The 27,646-nt window shown below is 55.8% G+C and overlaps 1 protein-coding gene across 1 annotated transcript in view; it reads left to right on the top strand.

The window, feature by feature from the left end:
• Positions 1–27,646, top strand: part of Ahrr (aryl hydrocarbon receptor repressor) — an 80,822-nt gene that overhangs the window by 37,022 nt on the left and 16,154 nt on the right. Inside the window, exon 4 of the mRNA XM_078018724.1 lies at positions 5,757–5,854. Coding sequence (XP_077874850.1) covers positions 5,757–5,854 — 98 coding nt within the window. The remainder of the gene's footprint in view (positions 1–5,756; positions 5,855–27,646) is intronic.

Below are 27,646 nucleotides of genomic sequence, written 5' to 3'. Positions count from 1 at the left end.
CAGGAAGAAACATGGGTCTACATTGTGTATACATAATGCTCTTTTTCCCCCCAAAGAGATATTTTTGGTTGCATCTTTCAGAACGTCTCAGGGCTTGGAGCAAGGGTGCATTTCTTCTGCAGGACGCCCTGCAGCTCTGGCTGCTGTGACTTGAGAAAGTGGTTAACAGGAGATGGTGTGGGCACTGCAGGCTGCTGTCCCCGGTCTTCAGTGCCTCAGAGGAAGTGCATCTTTTGTGGTTCTTTTTGATCTGTATGGAAGTGAGAAATCTCTAAAACTCACTGGTGCATTTTGAAAAATCTGGAACTTCTTTCTACAGAAAATGCAGCAGGTTGATGCAGTGCCCATCTCGGACTGTGCTCCTGCCTCCTAGGCATTGCCCTTGTGTGAAGGGAGAGTGTGCATTTATATTCCGAGTGCTTTTCTTGCCCCAGAGAATCCAGGCTTCTGATGCCTCTTCTAACCTCTTCCCCACAAGCTGTAGCTGGGCACCTTGGAAGGCCTCGTGCCTTTTCCCTCCTGGCACAGCTGTGGGGATCACAGCACCTCCATGCACCTCCACGCACTCTCATGCTGCCACTCATGCCCTGCCATGAGTCAGCCATGCCCACAACTGTGCTTACCCTCCTCAGACCCTCCCTTCCCATTCATTCTTACACCCAATAGAGTTCCCACACACTCTTGCCATGTTCACACGCACCCAATAAGTAATTGCACTCAAACACAGACGCTCACACTGCTTACACCAAGTGTCCACACACCTTCGTACACTGTGCTCACAGGTGGACACACACCCTCACACTGTCACAACCTCACACTCTCACACACCCTCACACACCATCTACAGTGCTCACAGGTGCACACACACACCCTCACACGCCCATAGCATTCATTACCCACACTAGCACACAGCATTTACACACACCCTCACACACATCATCTCACTCACATGTACACACACTCATTTCCACTCTCACTCTCTCATTGGCACCTGCCGTCACATTTATGGTCACTCTAGAACATAGCCATGGCCTCCAAGGTGACAAGTGGTGGCCTTGCCACCTCCTGGCCCCCAGTCTACATCTGGCAAGGTTCCTGGACAGGAGGTGTCAAAGGAGGCTGTCAGCAGACTCAGGTGATGGGGGCACATCCCCATCACACTTGTCTGATCTCCCCATGTGGTGGGAGGAAGAACTGACCCAGAGGTCACCTGCCCAGCGTGTGGCATAAGAGATTAGATGCAGCACCAGGTCCCAGGCTCTTGGCCAGTGCTGAAATAGTGGCATCTTGCTGCAGGGAGAACTCTTCCTTTCCCACACTGTGTTCTCCTCAGGCGCTCCCTGGTTGGATAGTGTCCACCCACCCTGGGGAAGCTGCACCTCCTGTATTAGACACAGTTCAGACTCCTCCAGAAACACCCTCTAAGACACACCAGGGAAGTTCCTATGTGGGCGCCCGTGCTTCCTGGGGTTGGCATATAACCACGGCACTGGGCACGGTCCTTATCTAATAAGGGCCTCTGTGGACACGGACCTCTTTCCCAAGAGCTGCAGCTGACCAGAATTGGGCGTGGGGCCCTGGGCTTCTCTTCTGAATCCATGAGGCCCTGTGGCAGAAGTCCTGTGTCCCAGTTTCAGACGGTGCAGCAGGGCTTGGCAGGACCTGTTGACCCAAATGTCCTGAACGACAGGTGGCTCTTGCTGTGGTGATCCTCTCTGCAGTGGGGGTCCCCAGCGTGGCTGTGGTGGTGGGCCACCTCAGGAAGCTTTATGAGAGGAGTCACATCTTCCCTGGTCACTCTGCTCCTGTAGAACCTGTCCCTGTAAGCCATGGTTCTTGGAACTGCTGTCCTACCAAGTGAGGGTGGACAGTGGAAGCGGGGTCTTGGGCTTTCCTCCTGTTTGGCTGCTTCTGCCTGGGACACTGCTGTGTATGCTAGGTACCAGCACAGACGGCTGGGTCCCATGGGCCTCGGGGTGCACCTGACCCTGCACCTCAGCCTCCCTCACAGGTTTGGGCTGGTGAAACCTTGATGCATGGCATGGCCTCAGCATGGAGCTGTTACCACCCACCACCGCTGTCCACCTGTCCTCGTCCCTAGACCTGGGCAGTGGGTCCATCTGCCTTTCCTGCACAGGGGGTTGTGGAGCTGAGTGCAGAGCCTCTGTGGATGAGCAGCTAGGGCTCTTTACAGCCTGAAGCCTGCCTGAAGTTCCAGCCAGACCCCTCCCTGGTGCAGATGGAGGAGAGGCCAGATCAGGCAGGGAAAGTCTCCAGTGCAAATGGGGGGCAGAGCCGACCCCCCATTTCTGTTCTGGGTCTGTCTGCCTTTGTTTGCTGCTGTCTGGTTTCCTACCTTCTTTTTCAGGACCCCCTGCTCTGCCTGTGCCCTCCTCTCTATCTGTAGAAGATCTAAAATAAACATTATTCAGTCCTATAAACAATTAGGAACATCTCTGCTCCAGCTGGCTTGTCCAGCCTTATCCCTGACCGTGGGGAAGGGTGACCACAGGACTATCTGACCCACACTGCTCTGAGGTCCAGGAGCGGTTTCACGGGAGCCTGGAGCAAGGAAGCTGCCACTTTCCAGGGATCACAATGCTGTCCAGAAGCAGAGATGGCTTGGTCTTTACAATTCTCCTTCACTGAGAACACTTGGCCAGGCCGAGGCACAGGACCTCTCTGTAGCCACTGGTGGGGATGGTCCCCATGGCACAGTATCCTTGGTATGTCTCCTGGGTATGGAGAAAGGGTCTCACAGCAAGGAGGGAGGAAGGGTGGGACACCTTCAGGACTGGGTGGCCCAGTCCAGGTCACAACCCTCCCTGCCTTGCTGCAGGTTCAGCTGTTTCAACTGTCTCCATGGAAACTCCTCACATTCGGGCTATTCCAAAAGAGCCTCTTGGGATGCAAAAAATCAACCTAGTGAGAACTGTTCCAGTTGATTCTGCACCAGCTGGAGGGCTGCTTGGGGTGTCCCTGCGAATCTCCAGCACGCAACATGGCTGAAGTTCCTGGGGTCGGTGGTTGGCAGACCCACCCCCTGCGTTTTAGAAGGGGGAGGATGTGGGCTGGTATTCAGGCCGCGCTGAGCACAGCAGGGGCACGGGAATCCTGCTGGTTTCCAGGGCCGGCCCTGATGGCGCCTCTCTGGCCTGGGAATGCAGCCTTGGGGCTCAGAAAGAGGGCTGCCCACTCTTTCACTGCGGGGGCGCACGAGGCCGTCCTCTCCCTGCGGCCCTGCCCGGGATCCGCGGACAGCGAGGACGGCAGTGGGCAGAGGCGGTTAACTGGGGTCACAGAGACCCTCGGCACCTTCGCTGGCTCCCAGAAGGGACACCTGCTCTGAGGAGCCGCCAGCGCAGGCTGGGCTCGCTGGGCGGCGCCGCGTCCGGCCCGGCAGCTCCCCGCTCCGCTCGCACGCGATCAGCCGCCCTCGCGTGACGCGGCCGTGGCCGCAGGAGGAAGCGGCGGCGCCCGGGGCACGCGATGGGCGGCGGCAGCGGCTGGGGCGCGAGGGGCGTGGGCGGCGGCAGCTCCCCGGGCGCGGCCTGCGGCAGAGCTGGCCCCGCCCCGGCCCCGCCCCTCGCCCCAGCCCCGCCCCTCGCCCCAGCCCCGCCCCTCGGCCCCGGCCCCGCCCTCGGCCCCCCGGAGCGAGCCCCGCGCTGCCCGGGCTGGCGGCCTCTGGATCCGCGTGTCCCCTGGGTCTCTACTCAGGCACCCGAGGAAACGGCGGAGGAGACAGGCTCAGTGATACCGGGCCTCGGCTGTCTTCCAGGGCCCCGTTCTGCCTACTCTGCGCCGAGGGAGAAAAAACTTACGGTTTATTAAGGGATTAAAAGTAAAGTGGCTTGGTACTTAGTGAAGTGAACAGAAATCCAGTGCTTATTAGCTGTAGGAGCCAGGGCTTCTGAGAAAGGGAAGGACAGAGAGGCCGCCATGCAGCCACCATGTCACCGTCTCCTGGGCTCGGCCACCGGAGGGCCTCACCTCGAGGGGGTTCTGCGCCTGGCACCAGAGGGTCTGACATTTCCCCCAGCGTGGCTTCTGGGGGGAGTGGAGGTGGCCAGCCCAGTTTAGGCAGAGTGAGGGCTCATTCTGTCCTCAATGCTCCAGCCCATCCTGGAGGATGGGGAGGCCTGTCAAACAGCATCTGGACCCCAGAGTGTGCAGGTGGGCCTGGGGCTGGAGCCTGTGCTTCTACCTAGCTCAGAGCATGCCCATGTGCTGGTTCCTGGACACCAGAGTGCTGAGAACCCAAGGGAGATGGTCAGTGTGTTCCACATGGACATGGGACTGAGGTCTAGGGGGAATCACCTGGGAGTGGGAGGCATGGCACTGAATGTCTGTAGCCTGAACCTCACCGTGGGCAAGTGGCAGGACCCCACTTGTTCCAGAATGGGGGAGAAGCCCAGCCCAGCCTGAGTGGGAGGCGAGGCAAGCTTCATTGAAGCACCACTTTTATTTCTTAGCAGCAGCATAGCCCACTGCAGCCTCTCCAGAACAAGGTGGGCTGTGGACAGGCAGTGGGTCTCTTCCGAAGGTGCGGTCCGTGCTGGCTGGTTTTTGTTTGGGCTGGGCTCCCTGGGTAGTGGGGGTGGAGTCAGCCAGCAGCCCACCTTCATGGGACCTGGCTCCATGCAGGAACAAGGGGCTTCAGGGTGCTGCTTTGGAATCGGAGCTCTGTGATGTCCCTGACAGGCGAAAGGGGACAGATCTGATGAGAGTGGCACCAGATGAAGCAGTCCTCCCCTGGACCAGTCCCCAGATGGAAAATTCCCCAGTTGCCCTTTTGGAAAAGGAGCATGATTGAGGTGCCCATGTTACCAGTTTATTTTATCTTAAGATCAGAACAAGTGCCTGGGGCCACAGCTCTCCTCCTCAAGTCTGAGGGGCGGGCGAAGGAGGCTGCTGCCCGCCCCAGCCTTTCTACAAGGCCCAAAGTGGTAGCCACCTGCGACCCACCCTCTGAGCACCTGGGCCAGCTCCTTACTGGGCCCCTCTGGCCCCTCAGAAACCAGGCGGAGACTCCTGATGGCAGCGAAGATGCTGGCTGTGGAGTTAGAGGCCAGAGCAGTGTCCCAAGATGAGCACTTGTCAACAGGGCTGTGAAGAGTCTGAGTCCCCTCAGACATCACCCCAAAGCGATAGGCACCCCCAGACTGCTCTTCCACCCCCCAGGCCCCATCCTCGGGCTTCCTTTCCCACCATGTCTTGTCTGGCCTGTGTCTCGGTCCTGCTCATGCCAGGGGAGGGGAAGAGGGAATATGCAGGGCACAGGGAGACAAAGGGGCTTTGCCCTGCCTGGGAGGGGCATGGGCGGGGCCATGTTGGGGTCTACCAAGGCTTGAGTCTCAAGAAGGAGCTGTGAGGACCCTGTGAACTGGGTGGTGGACAGGACGTAGCAGACACTGGACTTCATCCAGGGTGCTGGAGTCAGGGCAGACTGAGAGCAGCTTCTGGAGAGCAGAGCTGGCAGGTGGTCCTGAGGGACCACTTCCCATCTGGGCTCTGTCCCCCATGCTGCCTGGGGCCTGGTCCCTGTTCCTGCTGCCCCCACCCCACAGAACTGTAGGGCTTTCCAGAACTGCTGGACAACTCTGTGTGTCCTGTACAGGGTGGCAGCCCAGCCCAGACTGGATGTCCAGCAAGAACCATGGGGTGAATGCTGGGGAAAACAGAAAAGTGTGGCTTAAGAGGATCCACAGCTGGCCTGGAGTCTCACGAAGGGCTCACTGTCTGCTCTTCTCTGACAGCCGTGCAGGAGACACACGTGCAGTCGGCCGGGGCCTCCTCACCTGGAGATGGTCCACACAGAGGGTCCCCCGTGCAGGAGGGACGGCTGCTGTTGGAGGTGAGTGCCCACTGAACGGTGGCCCTGTGCAGCCTGGGTATGCAGGAGGCCCTTGGAGTAACAAGGAGCTGAAGTCCCCACATTCACTCTTGCACAGCGCCTGAGACTGTCCCCGGGTGGCTTAGGCTGGGGTCTGTAGGTGGTGGGCAGCTTCTCGGGGCCAGGCCCCCAGGCTGGAACAGAGCTACCCTGGCCTCATGGCCCACCTGCTGGATCAGGACTGTTCCTCATTCTTCCTTGTCTGGTCACTTGTCACTGAGACAGAACCTAATAAAAAAAAATAAGACATTTATTTTCCAAGTTAAGCATCCAGAAAAGTCAGCACCAAGCTTCTCCAGGTGGGTTCCCCCTGGGCTGGCAGTAGAGCCAGGTGGGCCCATTCTTGTCTCACCAGAAGTTGGGCTTTTCTCTTCCTGGAGGGAGTGCTGAGCCCTGGGTGCTGGCTCTCCCTGGGCCAGTCCTGCCAGGTCTGTGACCCCTTCAGGGAGCAGGAGAGAACAGCCTGTGGGGGCCGAGGCCTACCACAGGGTCCTGCAGGAGCTGGCGGGAGGGATCTTGGGTCTGACGTGGAGCAGAGCCAGGGGGTGGCCTCAGGGCCAGTGGGCAGTATCCGTCTGTCCCCCACATTTGCTGGGCCAGCCTGGACTGTGCCCCCAGGTGACTGTGCAGATGGAAGGTGTGGGCAGATCTCTGCTTTCCCATCTCTGTGGGGGGGGGCTCCTTGTGGGCTCTGCTGACCCCTGGACCCTCTGCAGCTCCCTGCACCCTTTGTAGCTGGATCTGGGGGAGTGGGCTGTGGGAAGGCACTGGCCATCTGACCACCATCACCAGTGCCCAGGCGTCAGGCCCACCTTGTCCTCAAGTGCTAGATCTTCAGAGCCACCCACAGACAGGCCAGCACCCTCAGGCAAGGCTGCACCTACTGGCCTCGCCTCCTTCCCTCGTGGCTTTTCTTGAAGTTTGAAACTTGCACAAAGCAGAGAGGAGAGGGCTGTGGAGGGCCGGGCGCCAGTCTCAGACTTGGCCTGTGCCCCTTGTTCAGATGTCCTCACTACTGTGCTGGCCCTACCCCTTCAAGTCCTGCCTGCAAGGTTCACTGGAGCCCTCTGACCTGTGTCTGTAGTTTCTTGACCTTCCCGGTGCCCAGGGGTGCCCAGGGGTGCCCAGAACACAGCAGGCCCAGAGGGGATCTGAGACGCGGGGTGGCGGTTTCTCCGAGGTTCCTGGCCTCTGCCGAGGGAATTCTCTGATGAGAATCGAGGGACTTACAAATCACATCCTCTGCCGTGTCAAGCACAGGAGGGAGCCGCGTCCTCCCAGTTTCCAGGGTTCCTCTGACTCCGTGGGCATCTGTGGAAGCTCAGCCACCTTTTCCTGAGCCTCCGTAAGCCCTGGACCTGAAAGCCAGGCGCCTCGAGGGGGGCGGCAGGCCTCGCTGGCCTCTGCTGCCGGCAGCCTGAGGCATGCTTGGAGCCTCCTTCTGGGAGCTTTCCCCAGGAAAGCGGTGGGAGGGGCCCAAGGCTGGAGGTCAGGGTCTACTGCCACCTCAGAAGCCCAGCCACCCTCCATCGCCAGCCAGGTCAGAGCCGGTTCCCCCACTCTGCTTTGCAGTTACTGGGGAAGGCAGAGAACAGGTTCCAGTTCTACCGTGAGGGTCCCTGACTCCGTGTCCCTGTTTCTGGCCATTTGCTCTGACTGGAACTGGGTGGGTGGATCCTCCTCCTCCCATTTCTAGTGCAGGGACTCTCAGATGTTGGGGCCAGAGGTACTTTCTGAAACTTAAGAATCTTCCCAAACAGCAAAGTAAGTGAATGAAGCCACAAAAACGCCAACGTCACTCTTCCCCTGACCCTGCACCTCTGAGAGACCCTGGGAAGGAGGGCTCCTGGCAGGGGTCGGGACCCCAAGCTGCCTCGCTGGCAGGGGCAGTGTGAAGAGCCTGTCGATTTAGACGGAGACTCAGCAGCAGGGCCCTCAGCCTGTCCAGGGTTCCATGGGCTGGGCCTGGCCTGGCTATTTGGTCCCCGTTCTTTAGGCTCTTGGGCCCAAGTCCTGGGCTCCTCCAAGGCCAGCGCCAGAGGCCACCCCAGTGTGTACCTGGACCCAGGTGCTGAGTGGGGACGGGCAGAGGAGGGAGATTGGGAGGGACACAGGATGGGAAGGGCTGGGGCCGGAGCCTGCACAGCCCGGTGAGCCCCTGTAGTCAGGGCCACAGGTTCTCGGTTCTGTGCTGGGTGGGCCCAGGGCTCAGTCAGAGCCGGGACTTGCCTTTTGAGGGCCAGGGGCTTCCATGACAGCTTGGCTCTGGTGGGCTTGTGCTGGTTGCTTGGCTTTGTGGCCCTGGGCCTGAAACGCAGGATCTGGCCTTGGCTGGGAAAGTGCTGAGCCACTCAGCTCCTCTCGGGCCCCGCCAGGGTTCTGTGTTTTCAGCACCAAAGGCCTGTGTGTGTCTGCTAGCTCTACACCTGAGTGTCTTGCATTTTTGTTGCTACTATTCATGGACTGTTTTTAAATTTTAAGTTTCTGTAATTTATTGCTAGCATCCAGAAAATCAATCTCTATCTTTTTAACAGTCTCTATCTTTTAATTGTTCCATTCCAAGCGTTCTTATTAGAGTGCCCATTGATGTTATTGGACTCCAGGCTGCATTTTATTTTGGGTCTCCGCATTTCATCAGTTATGTCCTTTTGGGTATGGGAATATTTTTTAGTGTTCCACTTTATCTAGTGGCTTTGAGTGTATATTTTATTTTATTATTTCTTAAGTGCTCTAAGGATTATAAGATATGGCCAACCTGACGACGTTTAGAGGTAAGATTCTGGCACTTCAAGTAAGACCTAAACACCTCATGCCAGGTACCCCCTCTGCCCTTTCCCTTCTGTGGTGGACATCTACATACATGAAAACCTTCACATAATATGGTTGTTTCTTTCTATAGTCGTACTTTAGGAAACCTAAGAGGGAGACGAGCCTGTCCTGCGGCTGCAGGTGGTCTCCATGTCTGATGCGCTCCCTCCTCCTGAGGAACTCCATGGAGCACTGTTTCAGTGTAAGTTGCTGGTGATGAGCTCTTTGTTGTCTCTCTGGTAGTTTTGCTGGGTATAGAATTCTGGTCAGGTAGTTCTTTTCTTTCAGCACTTTAAAGATGTCTATTCTCTTTTGTTCTCCATGGTTTCTGATGAGAAATAGAGCCATTCAGATTATTGTCCCCTGTATTTCCTTTTCTTTGGTTTTAATTTTAATGCTTAGCTATGATGCATCTTGTTTAAATATTAGAGATTGTTCTGTTTTAGGTTCCCTCATCTTTTTGAACCTATAAGTTCATTTCTTTCACCAAATTTGTGGAAATTTCAGCTATTTTTCTTCAAAAAAATTACCGTGCCATCTCCTTGTCTTCCATTTCAGGAACTCAGCTGAAACAGAAGTTAACTCTTTCTGTATTTCCTCATGGCTTCCTGATGCTCTGTTCTTTTTCTCTAATATTTTCTTTCTCAGAATGGATAATTGTTATTGAATTGTTTTTAACTTTATAGATTCTTTTCTCTCTCACCTTCATTCTATTATTGATTTCATCTAGTGAAGTGTTTATTTCATATTTCTGTGAGTTCTAAAATTCCCATTTGATTCTTTTTTATAGTCTCTTTCTCTGTAGAGACTTAATTTTTTTTCTGTTTGCTTGTCTCAGGAGTATTTACCTTTACCTTGTGGAGTGTGATGACGTTTGCTATTTTAGAATTCTTACCTGATAATCTCACCTTTGTGTCACCTCAGAGTTAGCTTCTGCTTATTGTCCTTTCCCCTGAGTTCCTTACTCTACTTCTTAGTATATTCAGCGACTTTGTATGGATGTCGGCAGACCAGTAACTCCAAAGGTGTCCACGTCCTGAGCCCAGAGCCTGTGGGACTGATTTATGTGGTCCGAGGGATGGTGCCGTGTGATCAGGGGGAAGACCTTGAGGTGGGAGATGGCCCACCAGATCCTGGGAAGGGCAGGACCTTTCTCAAACAGGAGAAGGGTCAGAGACGTCACGGTGCTGATTTTGCAGGTGGAAGAAGAAGGAGTGGGCCAGGGAACGTGGGTGGCCCCAAGAAACAGAAAGGCAAGGAAATGGGTTTCCTGAAGCCTCCCAAAGATCGGCCGCCTGTGGGCACCCGATTCTAGTCCAGTGCTGTGGCATGAATGTGGCTTATTGTTCACTTGTGTCCCCCAAGGATCCCTTGTGTTTGAGGGCTTGGTTCCCAGGGTGGCACTGTTGGGAGGTCCTTAGGTCATTCTGAGCATGTTCATGGAGGGGACTGTGGAACCCTGGTCTCAAGTGGGGCCAGGTGAGAGGCCCAAGGGCCAAGAAGCCCCAGTACCTATGGCATACACAGAAGGCAGGCTGCACTGCCCACATCTGGGGTCCTCCTAGGGCACAGGTTACACCCACGAGTCACATGGTCCCCTAGGCAGCAACTGCTGGCCTGCGATGTCTTTGCTCACAGTGAACCTGGGATAGCTGACAGTGCTGGCAAGACAGTGACAGAGGAATCTGGGGGCTGGGGACATAGGGGGCCAGCCAAGGTGGACATGGGGGACCGAAGATGGGTGAGCAGGCAACAGGTGGGTCACCAGCAGACCAGGCCAAGGAGATCCTTTTAAGGGTGGAAGTATTTCATGTTCTCCGTGGTTTTTACACATGGTCCTTGGACACAGAGAAAGCCACAGGAGGCACTAAGCATGGTGGCCCCAGGTACTGGTTCCTCAAGGGAAGCTGTCACCACGCAACACCAGGAGCCCACCACCTGAGAGCCTCGCTCAACCCTGGGCACTGGGAGCCCGGGCCAGACACTGCTGAAAACAGTCACCAGGCCCATCACTCTGCTGAGGGAGGGGGAGGGGTGTGCCGTTGCTGGGCGGTGCCTGACCCCATGGTCAGTGGAGCGCTGGACCCCAAGCCCAGGCCACCTGCTCCAGAGCCCTGACCTGTGCCCCTCCAGGCACTGTGGGGAGTTTCTCCACCCAGAAAAAGAGCACAGGGCACCAACACAGCAGCAGACTGCCGTGGGAGGCTTCCGAGATCAGAGGAGCTCCGTGACTCAAGGTCCTGAGGGTGCAGGAGGGAGGGAGGGAGAATCATGGAGGCAGCCCCTTGCTGTGGTGTGCACTCCCTCTGGGGCAGCTTCTCCATCGACTGTCCTTTGCACAGTGCTCTAGGTTCCTCTGTGGCCGTTTCCCGGCCCGGGGCCCGGAGTGCCTTCTGCCCCCCAGCCTGGAGGCTCATAGCCCTCATCTCTCCTGCTGTCCTTATGTGGGGAGCCAGAATGGTCCAGTCACTGCTCCTCCATGTTCCCCCTGGGCTCTGCTGCCTCTGGCTGCCCTCGTGGACCATCTCACGGCACCACAGCTTGGTGCTGGCCCTGCGATCGCCCCGTGCCTCCTGTCCCTGTCTTGCCGACACCTCCTCGTTTCCTGAGGTTATGTATTTGGATGCGTATTTGTTTAGAGGCTTGTGTTGGCCTGTTGGTCTCTGTGTTAGTCAGCGTCTGTGTCACTGTGACCAAGAGACCTGACGAGGACAAGGTGCAGGAAGAAAAGTTTATCTGGCTCACAGCTTCAGGCCGTGGTCAGCCCTCTCCATGCTCTGGGCCCGAAGGTGAGAAGACCATGGCAGCAGGGCTGGGTGAAGGAAGCAGCTCAGGACATGGCCCCAGGAAGCAGAGAGAGCTCCGCTCATCAGGCACAGACAAACCCAAAGGCACTCCTCCTCCGCACCCCACCTGCCACCATGTCCAGAATTAACCCGTGGACGAGGCTGCACCTCTCATGGTCTGATCTCTTCTCCTCTGAGCCTTCTGGCATTTCTCACCCAGGAGCTTTGGAGCACCTCATATCTAAATCACAATGGTCTGATCTGATGCTACCCCACGTGGTGTCTCCGTGGCTCCTGGGCTCCTGCTGTGGGGCACCAGATACACTTGTGCTTCCCTACCTCAGTCTGGCCCCTGGCCCCAGCCCTATGTCACTGGTCACACCTGGCAGGGACAGTCCCCTGTGCTTGGAGAGGAGATGAGCAGAGTGGAGATAATTTCTTCCACTTCTTCGGCTAATCCCCAAGATGCCTGGACCTGGGCAGTGGCCCATGCTCCTCCACACTCTGGCCTTTCTGGAGATCCAGCCTCACTTCCCCACACGTGGCTGCCCAGGTGGGTCATGGGGTCACCAGGTAGTCATAAGCCAGCAGTCACAGTTTTGCTACTCTAGTTTTACTTACTTGTATCTATGACTCTCAAGTCACCCGTGACACAGTGATATAGAAGAGCTAGAAAGTGTGAAGGCAGCCACTGTGGCTCAGGAGGCTACACCAGGAGCAAAGGCAGATAGGAATGCAGTCCCTGCAAGTTGTCAGACCTTCAGGGCAGAGCTGCTGAAGTATAGGAACTACTCTAGGCCTAAGTCCACAAGTGTCAGCTGCAGATGTCGGCACGGAGTCGGCTGGGTCAGGTCCTCTGCAGGAGGAACCGTGCTCTGCTGAAGCCATAGGACAGTCAGAGGTCATCGCCATGGCGACTTTCCAGGGCAAGGATCATGACAAGTGACCAGGTGCCGAGGTCAGCATGCAGCATGTCCAGGCTCGGGGTGCTCCTCCATTTGTGCGCCTTAGGGGAGGGGCTGCATGGGGGTCTGGGGTGTTCCATGAGCTCACGGGCATGACGTTTTCCCATATGGGTTTGGCACACACGTGCATCCCTGTGCTTCCGATTAATTCAGCAAGTCCACAGCTAGTCACTCCTATTAGCACAATTAATTCACTAACCAGCTTGTATGTTATGGTGGTGCCAGGCAGACGGAGGCTGTTGACTCATAAACACAACGTGTGGAGTCCTTCCACCAGCACTCAATCTGAAAAGGGAGTAAGTTAGGGAAAAGCACTGCTTTGACAAGGTAGAGTCACCAAGGGCAGGGACAACCTGAGGACTGCTGTTCTGCACACCATGGAGTCACTAGGGCAGGTGTAGCCTGAGGACTGCTGTTCTGTACACCATGGAGTCACCAAGGGCAGGTACAACCTGAGAACTGCTGTTCTACACCATGGAGTTACTAGGGCAGGCACAGCTTGAGGACTGCTGTTCTACACACCATGGAGTCACCAGGGCAGGCACAGCCTGAGGACTGCTGTTCTAAATACTATGGAGTCACCAGGGCAGGCACAGCCTGAGGACTGCTGTTCTACACACCATGGAGTCACTAGGGTAGGCACAGCCTTAGGACTGCTGTTCTACACACCATGGAGTCACCAAGGGCAGGCACAGCCTGAGGGCTGTTGTTGTATACACCATGGAGTCACTAGGGCAGGCGCAGCCTGAGGACTGCTGTTCTACACACCATGGAGTCACTAGGGCAGGCTCAGCCTGAGGACTGCTGTTTTACACACCATGGAGTCACTCAGGGCAGGCACAGCCTGAGGACTGCTGTTCTACACACCATGGAGTCACCAGGGCAGGCACATCCTGAGGACTGCTGTTCTACACACCATGGAGTCACGAGGGCAGGCACAGCCTGAGGACTGCTGTTCTACACATCATGGAGTCACTAGGGCAGGCACAGCCTGAGGACTGCTGTTCTACACATCATGGAGTCACCAGGGCAGGCGCAGCCTGAGGACTGCTGTCCTATACACCATGGAGTCACTAGGGCATGGAGTCACTAGGGCAGGCACAGCCTGAGGACTGCTGTTCTACACACCATGGAGTCACCAGGGCAGGCACAGGCTGAGGACTGCTGTTCTACACACCATGGAGTCACTAGGGCAGGCACAGCCTGAGGACTGCTGTTTTACACACCATGGAGTCACTAGGGCAGGCGCAGCCTGAGGACTGCTGTTCTACACACCATGGAGTCACCAGGGCAGGCACAGCCTGAGGACTGCTGTCCTACACACCATGGAGTCACTAGGGCAGGCACAGCCTGAGGACTGCTGTTCTACACACCATGCAGTCACTAGGGCAGGCACAGCCTGAGGACTGCTGTTCTACACACGATGGAGTCACTAGGGCAGGCACAGCCTGAGGGCTGCTGTTCTACACACCATGGAGTCACTAGGGCAGGCACAGCCTGAGGACTGCTGTCCTACACACCATGGAGTCACTAGGGCAGGCACAGCCTGAGGACTGCTGTCCTACACACCATAAAGTCACTAGGGCAGGCACAGGCTGAGGACTGCTGTTCTATACACCATGGAGTCATTCAGGGTAGGCACAGCCTGAGGACTGCTGTTTTACACACCATGGAGTCACTAGGGCAGGCGCAGCCTGAGGACTGCTGTTCTACACACCATGGAGTCACCAGGGCAGGCACAGCCTGAGGACTGCTGTTCTACACACCATGGAGTCACTAGGGTAGGAACAGCCTGAGGACTGCTGTTCTACACTCCATGGAGTCACTCAGGGCAGGTAGGTGCAGCCTGAGGACTGCTATTCTACACACCATGGAGTCACTAGGGCAGGCACAGCCTGAGGACTGCTGTTCTACACACCATGGAGTCACTAGGGCAGACGCAGCCTGAGGACTGCTGTCCTACACACCATGGAGTCACCAGGGAAGGCACAGCCTGAGGACTGCTGTCCTACACACCATGGAGTCACCAGGGCAGGCGCAGCCTGAGGACTGCTGTCCTGCACACCATGGAGTCACCAGGGCAGGCACAGCCTGAGGACTGCTGTTCTACACACCATGGAGTCACTAGGGCAGGCACAGTCTGAGGACTGTTGTTCTACACACCATGGAGTCACTCAGGGCAGGCACAGCCTGAGGACTGCTGTTCTACACACCATGGAGTCACTCAGGGCAGGTGCAGCCTGAGGACTGCTGTTCTACACACCATGGAGTCACTAGGGAGGCACAGCCTGAGGACTGCTGTTCTACACACCATGGAGTCACTAAGGGAGGCACAGCCTGAGGACTGCTGTTCTACACACCATGGAGTCACCAGGGCAGGCACAGCCTGAGGACTGCTGTCCTACACACCATGGAGTCACCAGGGTAGGGCATAGCTTGCTGTCCACCAAAGGCCTATGATATGAGTCAGGTGGTAAACAGGAAGATTTGCTGAGCCACCTCCCAGATGGAGGGAATTTCTCTACTTCTCTGAAAGCAGCAGGTCCAGTTGAGCAGATAGGGTGGCTCCTGCCAACCTGGGTCACCTGCTCCTTCCAACTCCCTCTGCCAGTGGCCCCCACAGGCCCAGTGGGGACAGCCTTATGGATGACCTGCATGTTGGAGTCGGGCCATCTGGTCCTGTAGTAGCAGACAGTCACCGAGTCATCCTGTTGCTTTATGTGGTTTCAGAAGAACCACCTGTGGTTCCTGAGCAGCTCCCAGGAGCCCTGTGCCTCCCCTAGGTACGTGTGCAGACGGCGGGGCTGTGTTTGCTGATAGGCTGTTCTAAAGAGACCCCTGGAAACACACCTTCCCAGAGGGGACCTCACAGTAGCTGGACTGACATCTGGCCACGCTCTGGTGGGGTCATTGTGCTGGCCTGTGGAGTGGATGGAGCTACTGGGGGTGTGTGGTGGAGCAGCAGGGGGAGCCCCCCCCCCCCGCTCCACTCCAGGGGTATCAGGTAGTCTGGTACAAGGTCAGGAGGCCAGGTATCCTCCAGAACCTCAGGTCAAAGGAAGCCTGACGCCCCAGAGATCTCGCCACCAGCACTCAGGGCTGCAGGGCACAGAGCAGGGGACTCTGTAGGAGTTGGCCCAAGAGGGCAGAGTGGTGCCATCAGGATCAGGGATCCTGCAGCCAGAAGCAGGGGACCAGGGCCCTGGGTGGGGCTGGGACCAGGACACAGGGGCGCTGGGATGAGGCGTATCCTTCTGGCCAGGGTCGCAACAGGAATTTGCTTTGCCAACATCCTGGCCTGGTGTCTTTGGGTTCAGTCGGGGGCACAGGGCCTGGCAGAGTCACTGGTATGGGAGCCACTGGGCAGAGACAACACCCCACCCCTCCTCTGTCCCTGACTTTTGGAGGGATGAGGGTGGGGATAAAGTCCCAGGGCTGGGAACCAGGAGATGGCACCTGGGCATGGCTAGGATCTGTTTTTCTGGGATACCCTGGCTCCTGTCCAGCTCCCCTGGAAAGAACTCTTGCTGCCCCAGGCCTGCTCCATGCTCAGTTCTGAGGACTCCCCAGTCAGGAGGCTGCAGAACATGCCGTCCATCCCCTGGTCCAGGGCTTCCTGCTTCCTCTGGGATTTTCTGCCGCAGAAGCCCAGTTATTACCATGTGTCAGGACTGCTGGGCCTATTGTTCCAAAATGCCTTTGAAGTGGCTTTCCCTTGAGGGTTCAGCAAATACAGATAAGTGTGTAAGCAGGTTTCAGCCAGAGGGACGGCACTGGCCTGTGACTGTCCTGTGAGGCAGGCCCAGGTGACAGGTGGTCCAGCCATGCATAGGGGCGTCCAAGCCTGCCCAGGGCAATGCCTGCTAGAAGTGCCCTCTCACACATTCCAGTGAGGTTGTGCAGCCTCCCAGCTCAGCTGACCCTCACAGGCAGAGCCCCTGGCTCCTATCCCTACCCCAGAGGGCAGTTCAGGTGTCTGGGACTGGGCCTGGCCTCTCTGTGACTTTTAGACCCCCAGGACTTTCCACCAGCAGCCCCTGACTATCCATCATTAGCCTCTGATTGTCCACCATCTGTCCCCTCACTGTCCACCATTAGCCTCTGACCATTGGCACTCACTGGGCAGTGGTGGTCGCCTGGCCCCTGCCCTGTTCTTGCACGCTCCAGGCCACTGGCCCTTGGTTCTGAGTGCCGTGTCCATTGTGCTCACATCGCTGGGGCAGGGTGTAAGTTGGACACTTGCTGAGGAGATGCAGTAGAGTTGTCCTGCCGTACCCTCATTGGCTCCAGGAAAGCCTGCACTTTCAAGGTCCTTCTGCCCCAGCCTTGGGCCCTTCGAGTCCCATGCTCCAGGGAGAGTGGTGGATGCAGAGCTGGGCACCCATGCTCCCACTGGTCCTGGCACAGACTCAGCCTCTCCAGGACGCCATGCACTATTGTGTGAGGCTCCCAGGAGAAAGCAGCCCATCCTCACAGCCATGCTCCCTACAGCGGGCCTAATGCCAACCTCTTTTCTGGCCTCTTCAGCTGGAGCAGGATGGCCCTGGGCTCTCCTGGGAAAGGCCTGGAAACTTGTCGGGCAGATCTGACCCTGAAGCTCTTCTGGACTGAAGCTACTTGTACAGGACATACCTGGAGAGGGTGTCCCGGGTCTCAGGGGCAGCAAAATGCAGCTTCTGCTCCGGGACCCTGAGCAGGAGGGCCTTTTCCTGGATGGAGGGTCATGGTACGCTTTGCCGTCAGCACTGCTGGTCTCACCATCTGTAGCTGGGCTCTTGGTGATGAACTCGCCTCCTGCAGGTGTTTGCACACAGAGATGGGCCTAGGAGTGGTTGGTTTGGTCCTGGGGATTGAACCCAGCTCTACCACGAGCCACATCCGCAGCTCCCTTGATTTTAAATTTTGAGTCAGGACCTCATTAAGCTGCCCAGACTGGCCTGGAACTTGTCATCCCCCTGCCTCAGCCTCCCCAGTGGCTGGGATTACAGATGTGTGCCACTGTGTCCAGCTCAGGCCGGGTTTTCCTGAGATTTATTCTCTGGGAGATGACGCTGGGCTTTGGTATGGCCTCAGCAGTTCAGCCCAGAGCTCCGGTCCTGAGGATGTGTTGGTGCATGTGGGTCCTGTGCCCGCTCTGCTGCACGGTGCTCAGGGCCAGCTGGCCCTCACAGGTGTCCCTGCTCTGGTGAGCCAGACAGTTGCTTCATGTGCCGGGCCACTGCAGGCAGAGAGGCGACTTCGAGCATCTGGACTTCCTTTGCAACTCTTGAAGATCCTGTGTCTTCCAGCCTCCTGCCGGCCGTCTGGCGGCACTCATAAGGAGAGACAGAGGGGTGGAGTTGCTGACAGCCCCCTGCGTGCTCCTCCTTGCAGAGGGGATGTTGGGAGCCTGCCCTGCCCTGAGAGTTAGGCCAAGGTGACCGTTTGTGGGGTCAGCAACAGCCGGCCAGTCACGCGAGCGGGCGGCACAGGCAGCTGGCGCGGCCTCCTGGAGGCCAGATCACTCGCGGGAGAATGCTGCTCACATGCACGCAAGCCCCATGTGGCGCCCCGCGAGTGATCTGGCTCCAGGAGGCCGCGCCAGCTGCCTGTGCCGCCCGCTCGCGTGACTGGCCGGCCTGTTGCTGCTCGGTCGCCTTGGCAACAGCTCTCAGGGGAGGACAGGCTCCCAACTTCCCCTCTGCCAAGGAGGAGCACGCAGGGGGCTGTTTAGAATTGTTCCTTTTTCCCTCTTCTTTCCCTTTGCGTGACCTTGACAAAAATAATCTTTGAAGTACTTGCTATTTTTCTGCCTGGGGCTGGAAGAAATCAGGATATTCCAAGAGTTTGCCAAAGGAAGTCCAGATGCTTGAAGCTCTGGCCTCTCTGCCTGCAGTGGCCCTGGCCAGTGGGCCTTGCTGCTGCCCACCTTCCCAAGCGGCAGGTGCATCGTGCCGTGGCTTTTGGTAACTGAGCAGAGACCTGACTTTTCCCCTTAAAAATAATGCAACCTTTGGGCCTAATCCTTTTTCCACTTGGAAAAGTTACCTCATTTTCCATGTGCCATGTTTGAAAAAAAACCAAAACACTCTTGCAGGATTAAAAAGAGAGAGGGAAAGCAAACAAACACTCACAGGGCATATTTGGGAGATGGCTCCACATGTGTACAACTACTTGGCGTGACAATTTTGGACCAGAAAGTCAGTCTGATATTGAATCCATATGATTCCACAAACAGCATTTTATGATCTTTTAAAAAAAAATTCTGCCTTGTGAGTTAAAATTAAGATTGTTTTTTCTTGTGACTAATCTCATAAAGTCTTTTTTAAGAAGACATTTTATATACTCAAGCCCTGAAAGTCTCTCTGGTCTTTGAACTATTCTTAGTAGGATATCGTCCGTGCGTGCAGTGGCGGCACTGGGAAAGGCGGTGGTGGAGCTGGCAGGCAGAGCCCAGGGACAGCGGGGCTCTCGTGCCTCCTGGAGGGCGCCCTGCTGAGGACCACACCTGCCCGGCTGAGCCAGGCCTCCGTGGTGGCCCTGCAGGGTGGTACTGGACCCTGCGACTGCCCTTCTAGCCAACTCCACCCCTAGCCCCTGGGTTCACACATGAGCAGACGGCAGAGTCACAGGTGGTCACCGGAAGTGACCCCTGGCTTCCTTCCCGCCTCGGGGCACCCCAGCACCCCATCTCTGCCTGAGTCCCCCAAGCAGGGGCTGCCAGGGCTCAGAGGTGGGCACCAGATGGCCACCTGAACCGCCAGCCTCGGCAGTCTAGGTCTTCCTGTTCTGGGACATGGCCTCAGGCTCCTGACTGAAGCCAGCCACTGCAGGGATGGTGGCCCTATCCAGTGAGACTGGTGGGGCCAGTGCTGGGCTGGGCTTCCCAGGAGGTCTACCATGCTCCTGTCATGCTTGGAGGGGGTAGTGCAGACTGTCCTTCCTGCTGTGGCCCCGCAGCCCACACCAGTCTGCAATAGCCCTACCCATCCTGTGTCAGCCTTCCAAGTCACCAGGGTCACAGTCAGGCCACTGCGCCGGCCACAGTTCCGAGAGCAGCAGGAGCTGTCCACACTCCTGAGCCTTCCCTCGTCCCAGCGGTGTTGCCAGGACATGTGAACCCTCACCTTTGCATCTTCTCGAAGCTGTCCTGGCTGCCTGCACACCTGTTCCCACCAGCATTACTCACCAGGCCAGTCAAGGGAGCCACCAGTGTGCATGAGAGAGGAAAAGAAGAGCAGGACAGAGGGACAGGATCACCTCCCACACAGAAGAGGAAAGGGCCAACCCAGGAGGAGACGTGTGTGGACCATCCTCTGATGCCGGCAGCAGCTCAGACACAGGACTCGACTGCGACCAGAAGGCAGCCTGAGCAGAAGTGGGCAAAGCCTGTGATCCCAGCGGCTGGGAGGCTGAGGCCCAGGTTCACAAGCTCAGACCAGCCTCAGTAACTTAGCAAGGCCCTGAGCAACTCAGCAAGACCCTGTGTCAAATAAAAAGGGCTGAGGATGTGGTGTGGCGGTTAAGCACCCCCGGGTTCGATACCCAGAACCAAAAAAAAAAAAAAAAAAAAAAGTGCAAAAGACTGGAAGACATTTCTCAAAAGAAAACACAAATGTCCAACAGGCACGTGAAAATATGCTCAGCCTTCCTAATCTTCAGGGTCAGTAATCAGAACCACAGTTAGGCAGCAGGAAGAACCACAACGGCCAGAACACTGTGGGTGAGGACGTTGGTGGGCACGTGAGGAAGGTACGGAAAGCTCAGATATTAAACAGAACTAGTGCAGGATCCATGTGCATCGCCAAGCCCACTGCAGCACTGTTCACAACAGGTGAGACAGGCAGACGCCCAGATGCCTGTCACCTGGTGACTGGGTGAGGGACATGTGCTATGTTCTTCCTGTGCACAAAGGAATATTATTCAGCATTAAAAAGTAGTAAGTCTAGGCCTTTGCAGTAGCACAGAGGGAGCAGAGGGACTGTCTGCTCTGAAGCCCACATGATCTCACTCATGTGGAAGCTGCAGAAGTGGCACTCAGGACGGAAGGACGTGACACACACACTGCAACACGGATGGCCTAGAAGACGCCGTGCCGTGGGCAGCAGGCCGATCACAGAAGGACGAGGGCTGCGCCCTTCCGCTCACAGAAGGTCAGATGCACAGAGAAGGCTGCGTGGAGATCCCCGGGGGGCTGGCTGGGGGGTGCTCACAGGTGCAGGCCACGAGCGTGACGCAGTGAAGCCATGCACTCAGGAGTGGTCACAACGGTGGGCCTCACGTCCCTGTTTTATCTCTGAAGAGTTGGAAACAAACTCTGTCTTGGCCAGTGGCACGAGGGACACAGCAGTCTGGCTTCAGTGGGTTGCAGCCTCAACACAAGTGCTAACACTAAAGGTGCTTTCGGAGAACCTTCCGGAAACATTTCTCTGAGCTGTAGGAGGACTGGCTTGGGTTTTGAGGTTAAGTGACTCTGGAGTGACCCCTAGGTGGTGAGAGACCCTCTACACCTGCTGTCTGCAGGTGGGCTCCGGCCACTGGCACTCTCCAATAAGCCCCTGACCACAGGAGACAGACCTGAGGAGAGGTCTCACGCCCTCCTGGTGCGGCCCCAGCCCCAGGAGGAAGAGCTGTGTCCCTCTGCAGGTCAGTGGGGACGCAGACTTGGCCTCCCGTCTGGTGACATCAGCAGATCCCAAATGTTCCAGGTCCCCAAGGAGGACTGAGCCTCGTGGGGGAGAGTGGGCCACGCTGAGGTGGCCGTGCGGCACCCTCCAGCTCTCCTCGCCAGCTCGGCGCCCAGCTGCGCAGGGAGGAAACGCACAAGGCTGTCTGCATTGATTCCTTACAAGCTTCCAGGGGTGTCCAAGGCTGCCACAGCCCGGCAGGCGAGCAGGCAGCAGGCGGTGGCTGGGCTTCTAGGCTGGCAAGGCAGGGCCCTGAGGGTTTCCGGGGGTTTGGTCTTGCAGTGCCCACGCCTGAGACGCCTGCTCCCCGGTGCTGCCGCAGGTTTGTCCCTGCTCCTCTCCCTTCAGCTCCAGGAATGTCCGGCTGCGTGGGACCAGGACCTTTCCTGGTTGAGTCACACCTGAACCCTGGGAAACAAACTGCAGGGGAACAAGGCAGAGGTTCCGGCTCACGCCCTGGGTGTCTGTCACCAAGGGGCTCCCTGCGTCTGGCCTAACGAGCCAATTGGGGTGAATCAGGGAGAACTGCAGAGACAGGCAGAGGGAGGAAGGGGCCCTCTGCAGCATGGCCCAGCCCTGCTTGGCGCCCCGGGGAGGTCCTGGCACTGCAGGGCCTCCACCCAGAGGGGTCCCCATTCCCGCCATCGCCCCCTGCTCTTCCTGCCTCTGGTGGATGCTTCCTGCTGCACAGTGCCAGGGCACAGCCCAGCGGCTCCCTTCAGGAAGTGGGTTTCTGCGCTGGTTCTGCCTCATGACCAGACTGCCCCGTGTGGGAGCTGGGGACCTTCTGAGTAGGGTGGACCTGAACAGTGGTCACAGCGCTGGAAGGGAGAACGGGAAGTCTCAGGATCAGGGGAGGCGGGGATCTGGGCCGCTGGTGTTCAGAGGCAGGCTCTGGGAAACCTTGAAGAAACAGAAAGTGCCCCAGCTGCTTGGGCCCCCAGCATGGGGCGGGGAGAGCACCAGGCGTGGGAGCCACGAGGTGTGCAGAGCCCTGGGGCCCAGCCTGCCACACAGCTCAGGAGGGAGTGGCCTGGCGGGGCGTGAGTGAGCTCAGGCCTCAGTTTGCCCACCGCTGGAGTGGGCAGCAGGGACACTTTGCCTCATTTCTTGATCTTACTGGAGATGCCTTGAATGTTTCTCTGTCAAAAAAGTCGCTATCTCAGGAGTAAAACACACACACACACACACACACGTTAAGACCGCATCAACGATTCCTGTTTTTTCGGTGTTTTTCTTTTATCAAGAGTGAGTGTTGGATTCTGTGGAAGACTTTTTCACATCTATGGAGAGCAGTGAAGATACTTCTTAGGTCAATAATGTGGCATATTGTGTTAATAGATTCCCAATGTGACCAACCTTGCGTTCCTGGAACAATTATCCTTGTCATTGATATATTGATTTATTCATGTGAAATTAATTGAAGTCTGTTGGTATTTTGTTTAGCACATTTATGTCCATGTTCAAAGGTGGTGTGGGTCAATAATTTCCCATATCCAGGTGAAGTACCAGTGCCATACTTAGAGGGGTTGGAAGTTTCCCTTCACTTTCTGTGCTCTGACACAGTTTATGGGGCATTGATGATAACTGATCTTTGAAAAGTGGATAGAATTCCATGTAAAAACCATCTGGTGCCTTTGGGTGGGGTAGTTAGTTCCTTGATGACTTTCTCTATTTCTTCTACTGATATTGATCTTGTAAGCTTGTCCTCTAATGGGGTCAATATTGTCAAATTGTATTTTATTAGGAAAATACAGACTTTATTTGGGTTCTCAAATTATTTGAAGAGAGAACTTTCTTCCACTTTTATCCAGTCCACCCGCCTGCCCCAGGGACCACTTTCTGAAACTTCTCGCTGTCCGTTCGTGTGGCCTGTTCTTGGCCTTCCTACAGACAGACTGTGCACGTGCCTCTGGGTCCTTCCTTGACTTGACACGATGATTCTGAGATCCGTCTGTGCTTGTGCACCATCACTGGTGTTTTAAATCTGCTTCTCACTGTGTGATAACATTCCAAGATGGGGCTCTTCCTGCAGTGGGTGGCCACCGGGTTGTTTCCAGCTCTCGATTTTGATGCACATGGCTGCCATGAAGAGCCTTGATCAGGTTTTTTGTGAACATTCCCGTTCTCTTGGGTCAGCACTGGGTGTGGATCCTCGTGGACACAACCAGCGTGTGGGGCACGGTGTGGTGATCTGATGTGTCCGTGCAGTGGTGATGATAAGTTAGGGTGATCAGCACTCCATTCTTTAAACACTTCCATGTTTGGTGTGGGGAACATGTGAACTCCTCATCCAGAGCTGTACAGACCAGAGCTTTTGCTTTGTGGACAACTGTCACCCTACAACGTGGCTGTGCTTGGTGCCTGCGCCCCTCAGCTCCCCCCACCCAGTGACCTCTGCTCTGTCCCCCACTTCTAGGAAACCAGCTTTCTTAGCTTCCCTCATGTGTGAGAGCCTGTGCCGTCGCCTGGCAGTCTTCGCTCTGAGATCTCCGCCAGCTCCACCATGTGGCTGCAGATGGCAGGACCTCCTTATTTTCTGTGGCTGACTAGGGCTTCCGTGTGCACATGATCCAGGTTTCTTTACCCATCTCTCTGCCAATGGGCATGAACGTGGTGCCCTGCCTTGGCAGCTGCATCTTCCCAGGACGAACCTGGCCCATCATGGTGCCCTGCCTTGGCAGCTGCATCTTCCCAGGACGAACCTGGCCCATCATGGTGCCCTGCCTTGGCAGCTGCATTTTTCCAGGACGAACCTGGCATGGGCCTGGCGACCTCCAGCTGCTCTGTGGGCACGGTGGGTGGCATTCCCTCCAGCGGGGCACGAGGGCCCCCCGTGCATCCTCTCCAGCACTGCTGCCCCTTGTCTTTTTGATGAAGACCATCATCGGGGGCAGGGGTCGCTCATCTGTGAGTCTGACTGGCCCGCCTGCGGTTGCTATGCCCGGTGTTTCTGGGTCAGCATTTGCGTGGCTTCCTGGCAGGAGTGTCTCTGCGGGCCAGCTGCCCTTTCCACTGGGCACTCGCCACTGTGTTCTGATGTGGTGCCTCTGCTGAGGGTGGCCTGCAGACCCCTCCCGAGGTCTCCTCTGCCCGACGTCTCCACACCGAGCTCATCCTCTTGGTCTGGCAGGCATCCATTTTTGCTTTTGTTGCCTGTGCTTTTGGGATCTCACCCCAAAGTCTCCCCTTATGTGTCTTAAAGTGCCTCCCAAAAACCAAGGAACGAGAAGGAACGTTTAAAAACAAAAGATGGGGGCATAGTCATGTGACCAAGTGCTACTAAGTCATTCTAAAATTGTAATAAAAGAGAAATAAGTTATTGATAAAAAATACCAGAGTGAATTTCCGGGCACCTAGTGATGTAGGACCGCTTTTATGAGGAACTGAGAACAGTTTCCCGAGCAGCCACCATGTTCGGTCCACATCCCACCAAGATGCCCTGTGACCTCCAGCGGCCCTGCGTCAGCCGCTGTCACAGAACCGTGCCGGTGTGTGAGATGGTGTCCTCATGGAGTCGAAGTCTGCACTTCCCAGTGACTGGCGGCACAGAGCATGCTTCATTTCTTTTCCTTTGGAAAAGTCTCTAAGTGTTTTGTCCATTTTTCCAAAGTTGGTTGTGCATCTCTCGTGGCTGATTTGTGGAGGCCTCTGTGTGCTGGATAGAGCCCTGCATCACTGTGCTCTAGAGGGTCTTCTCCGGCCAGGGCCTCCTGTGCTGTCCAGACCCACCTGCCTCAGCTCACGGCAGTGCTCCTGTGTGTCCTCTGGGAGCTCATGGCTCCACTGTGCATCTAGAATCAATGTTGGTGCCTGCAGAGAGACAGGACTTGGGCTCTCTTTTCCTGCACATGCACCATCGGCCCAGCCGTGATGTCTGCTGCTCTGTCCCTGTTGGATGGAGCCTCCTGCGGTGACTGAAGGTCCGTCTTGCCCTCCCCCAGGGCCGTGTTTCCTGGGGACTGTGGCTGGCCCTGGTGCCTGCCCTCTCAGTTCTGCTACTCTGCTTTTCCTCAAGAAGAGCTCCTGGGCCTCTTGGGGGTCCACACCCGCTCTAGAATCAGCTTGGAATTCCCACAGGAGCCAGTGCACTGTGCTATGGTCGGTCGCACTGCGTCTGCAGAGGTGCGTCTCTCCGCTGGGGACACGGGTGTCCCTTGGCCTCTGAGGCCTCTCGGCAGCGTCCACAGCTTCCCATGCAGGCCTCACATGCTGTCTTTTGGGCCTGCTCCCAGGTGGTTGTGCTTTCTGATTTGGGCCCACCGTTCTCTCTGTGGGAAGCTGTTGATTACAAATTCAGTGTTTTCAATAGATACCAGGCAGAGCCGGGGTGTGGCTCAGCAGTGGGCCTTTCCTGGGTTCCAGTGCAGGACTGCTAATGAATGAATGAATGAGCAAGAGGAAGAGGAAGTTCCTTAGAACCCATTTACTTTTTGAAGGAGCTGTGAATTCCTGGTGTGGTTTGTATTTTTCTTGAGGATTCTTCTTGAGAGTTTATTAATAAACATGATAAAGAACAAACCCTCCTGCCGCAGTCCGGCTGCAGCAAAATAACCGAGGGTGACGAGGAACTTGTGTACATTGATACAGCAGGAGTGGGAGCCGTTTATTGTAGGACAGGAGGGGTATATATACACTACACACAGCTTATCTAATTAACATAAACTAGATACAGCAGTCAACCAATCAGGAATCTCCACACTTAATGGCTCGCTGGCGCCACCTCACAAACCACTCCCCCTGGCAAAATGCCAGGCGCCATCCCGACTTGTTTACAGACCCTAACACCCTCCCTTGCTGGTGATCTCTGCGGCTGGAGCCTTTCCGCTGGCTTTTCGCTCCGAGTTCTGCTCATTCCCCCTCCACGGGTGGAGCAGCTGTTCTTCTGCTGACGGATCTTGAGGGCCCTGCCTTCTCCCCTGGGCACCTGGGCCTGAGTCCTTGGTCCTGGATCTGACCTCTGCCTGTGGGTGGGATGTCGGCCGTGCTCTGCTCTGCTGCTGACCGAGGCTGGTCCCTCCCTCGTCTTCCATGGTGAGTGGGGGCTTGGGTGTAGGTGCAGCCCTTATCCACCACCTATGGGTCTTCAATACCAACATTGCACAAACTCTTGGAAATGGATACGTAAAATCCCAACAGAAAAATCAGCACATGACCCACACAGGCAAGTCGCCGTGCAAGAGAAGCACGTCCCGTGAACTTGGAGAGGCTTTCATCTCTTCATAATCCAAGAAAGGAAACCGTGGTGGGAAATTGAGTCTGCACTTAGCAGATTGGCAAAGTTCAAAATAAAATGGGGAAAAGCATCTATCGTGTTCAGGAACTAAGGGGATTGAACTATATAAAAATATGGAAAAAATAATTAAGGGAAATGAGTCAGTGTTCTGCCAGTTGCCAGAGATTTCTCAGATGCTGCAGGCTCTGACTGTCCGGGTCTCACAGGAACAACTGAGCCCTCTAGGAACAGTGCTGTCCAGGGGGCCAAAGCCCTCGCACCAGCTGTTGCACTGCCCAAGTGGACTCATGACCAGTCCAAACTCACAACGTGAGACTGAAAGGCCTTCCACTTAGCATGGTAGTGCTCACTAGGGCTCCCTGGGCCTGCTGGTGGACAGGTGAGAGAGAAAGAGAGATGTTGTCAGGATGATGGACAGATGCGAGGTAGATCCATGATGATCCATGGTAGGTGATACATGACAGAGATGATGGATAGACAGAGAGATGATACATAAATTATACTGACAGATGATAGAGGTGATCGATAGATGGATAGATACATGGTCAATAAATGATTATCATAATAGACGAAAGATGTTATAATGAAAGATAAATAGGTGGGATAGATGAGTAGGTGATAGAGATTCTTCAATGAATGGATGATAGGTAATAAGTAGAGATAGATGATAGGTAATTGATAGATGATAAGAGAGATGACAGATGATATATGATAATAGAGATGAAGGATGAATAGATAGTAGATGATAATAGAGATGATGGATGGACAGATGATAGTACATAGATAATAGGTAAATGTGATGGACAGATGATAGGCGATAATAGACATAATGGATGGATACATGATATACGTGAGGTAGATGTGATAGACTGGTGACAACAGGGATGATGGATGGATACGTGATAGAATACAGGTAGAAGTGATAGCTAGATGATCGATGATGATACATGGATGACAGAGATGGGCTGGCATGATGGATGGGAGGATGGGTGGCAGTCACCATGGATGGGTGATGGACAGGCACACAGGTGGGTAGGTAGGTAGGTGACAGATAGATGGTCTCTGGAACACTCACTGGTCATTGTTAGGGCTCTGGTATCTTGTGCGTCTTCACGGGAAGCCAGCACAGGACAGAGCGTAGGACTTGCTGTGAACTCCAGCACAGCACCCCAGTTGGGGGCTGGGGTCACAGCTCAGCGGTAGAGCACTTGCCTCCCACTTGTGAGGTACTGGGTTCGTCCTCAGCACAGAAAATAAATTAATAAATAAATAAAATAAATATATTGTGTCCA

Source organism: Ictidomys tridecemlineatus, chromosome 1 (assembly GCF_052094955.1).
Source record: "Ictidomys tridecemlineatus isolate mIctTri1 chromosome 1, mIctTri1.hap1, whole genome shotgun sequence".
NCBI classification, from domain to species: domain Eukaryota; kingdom Metazoa; phylum Chordata; class Mammalia; order Rodentia; family Sciuridae; genus Ictidomys; species Ictidomys tridecemlineatus.
This window is presented reverse-complemented; position numbering and strand designations above follow the sequence as displayed.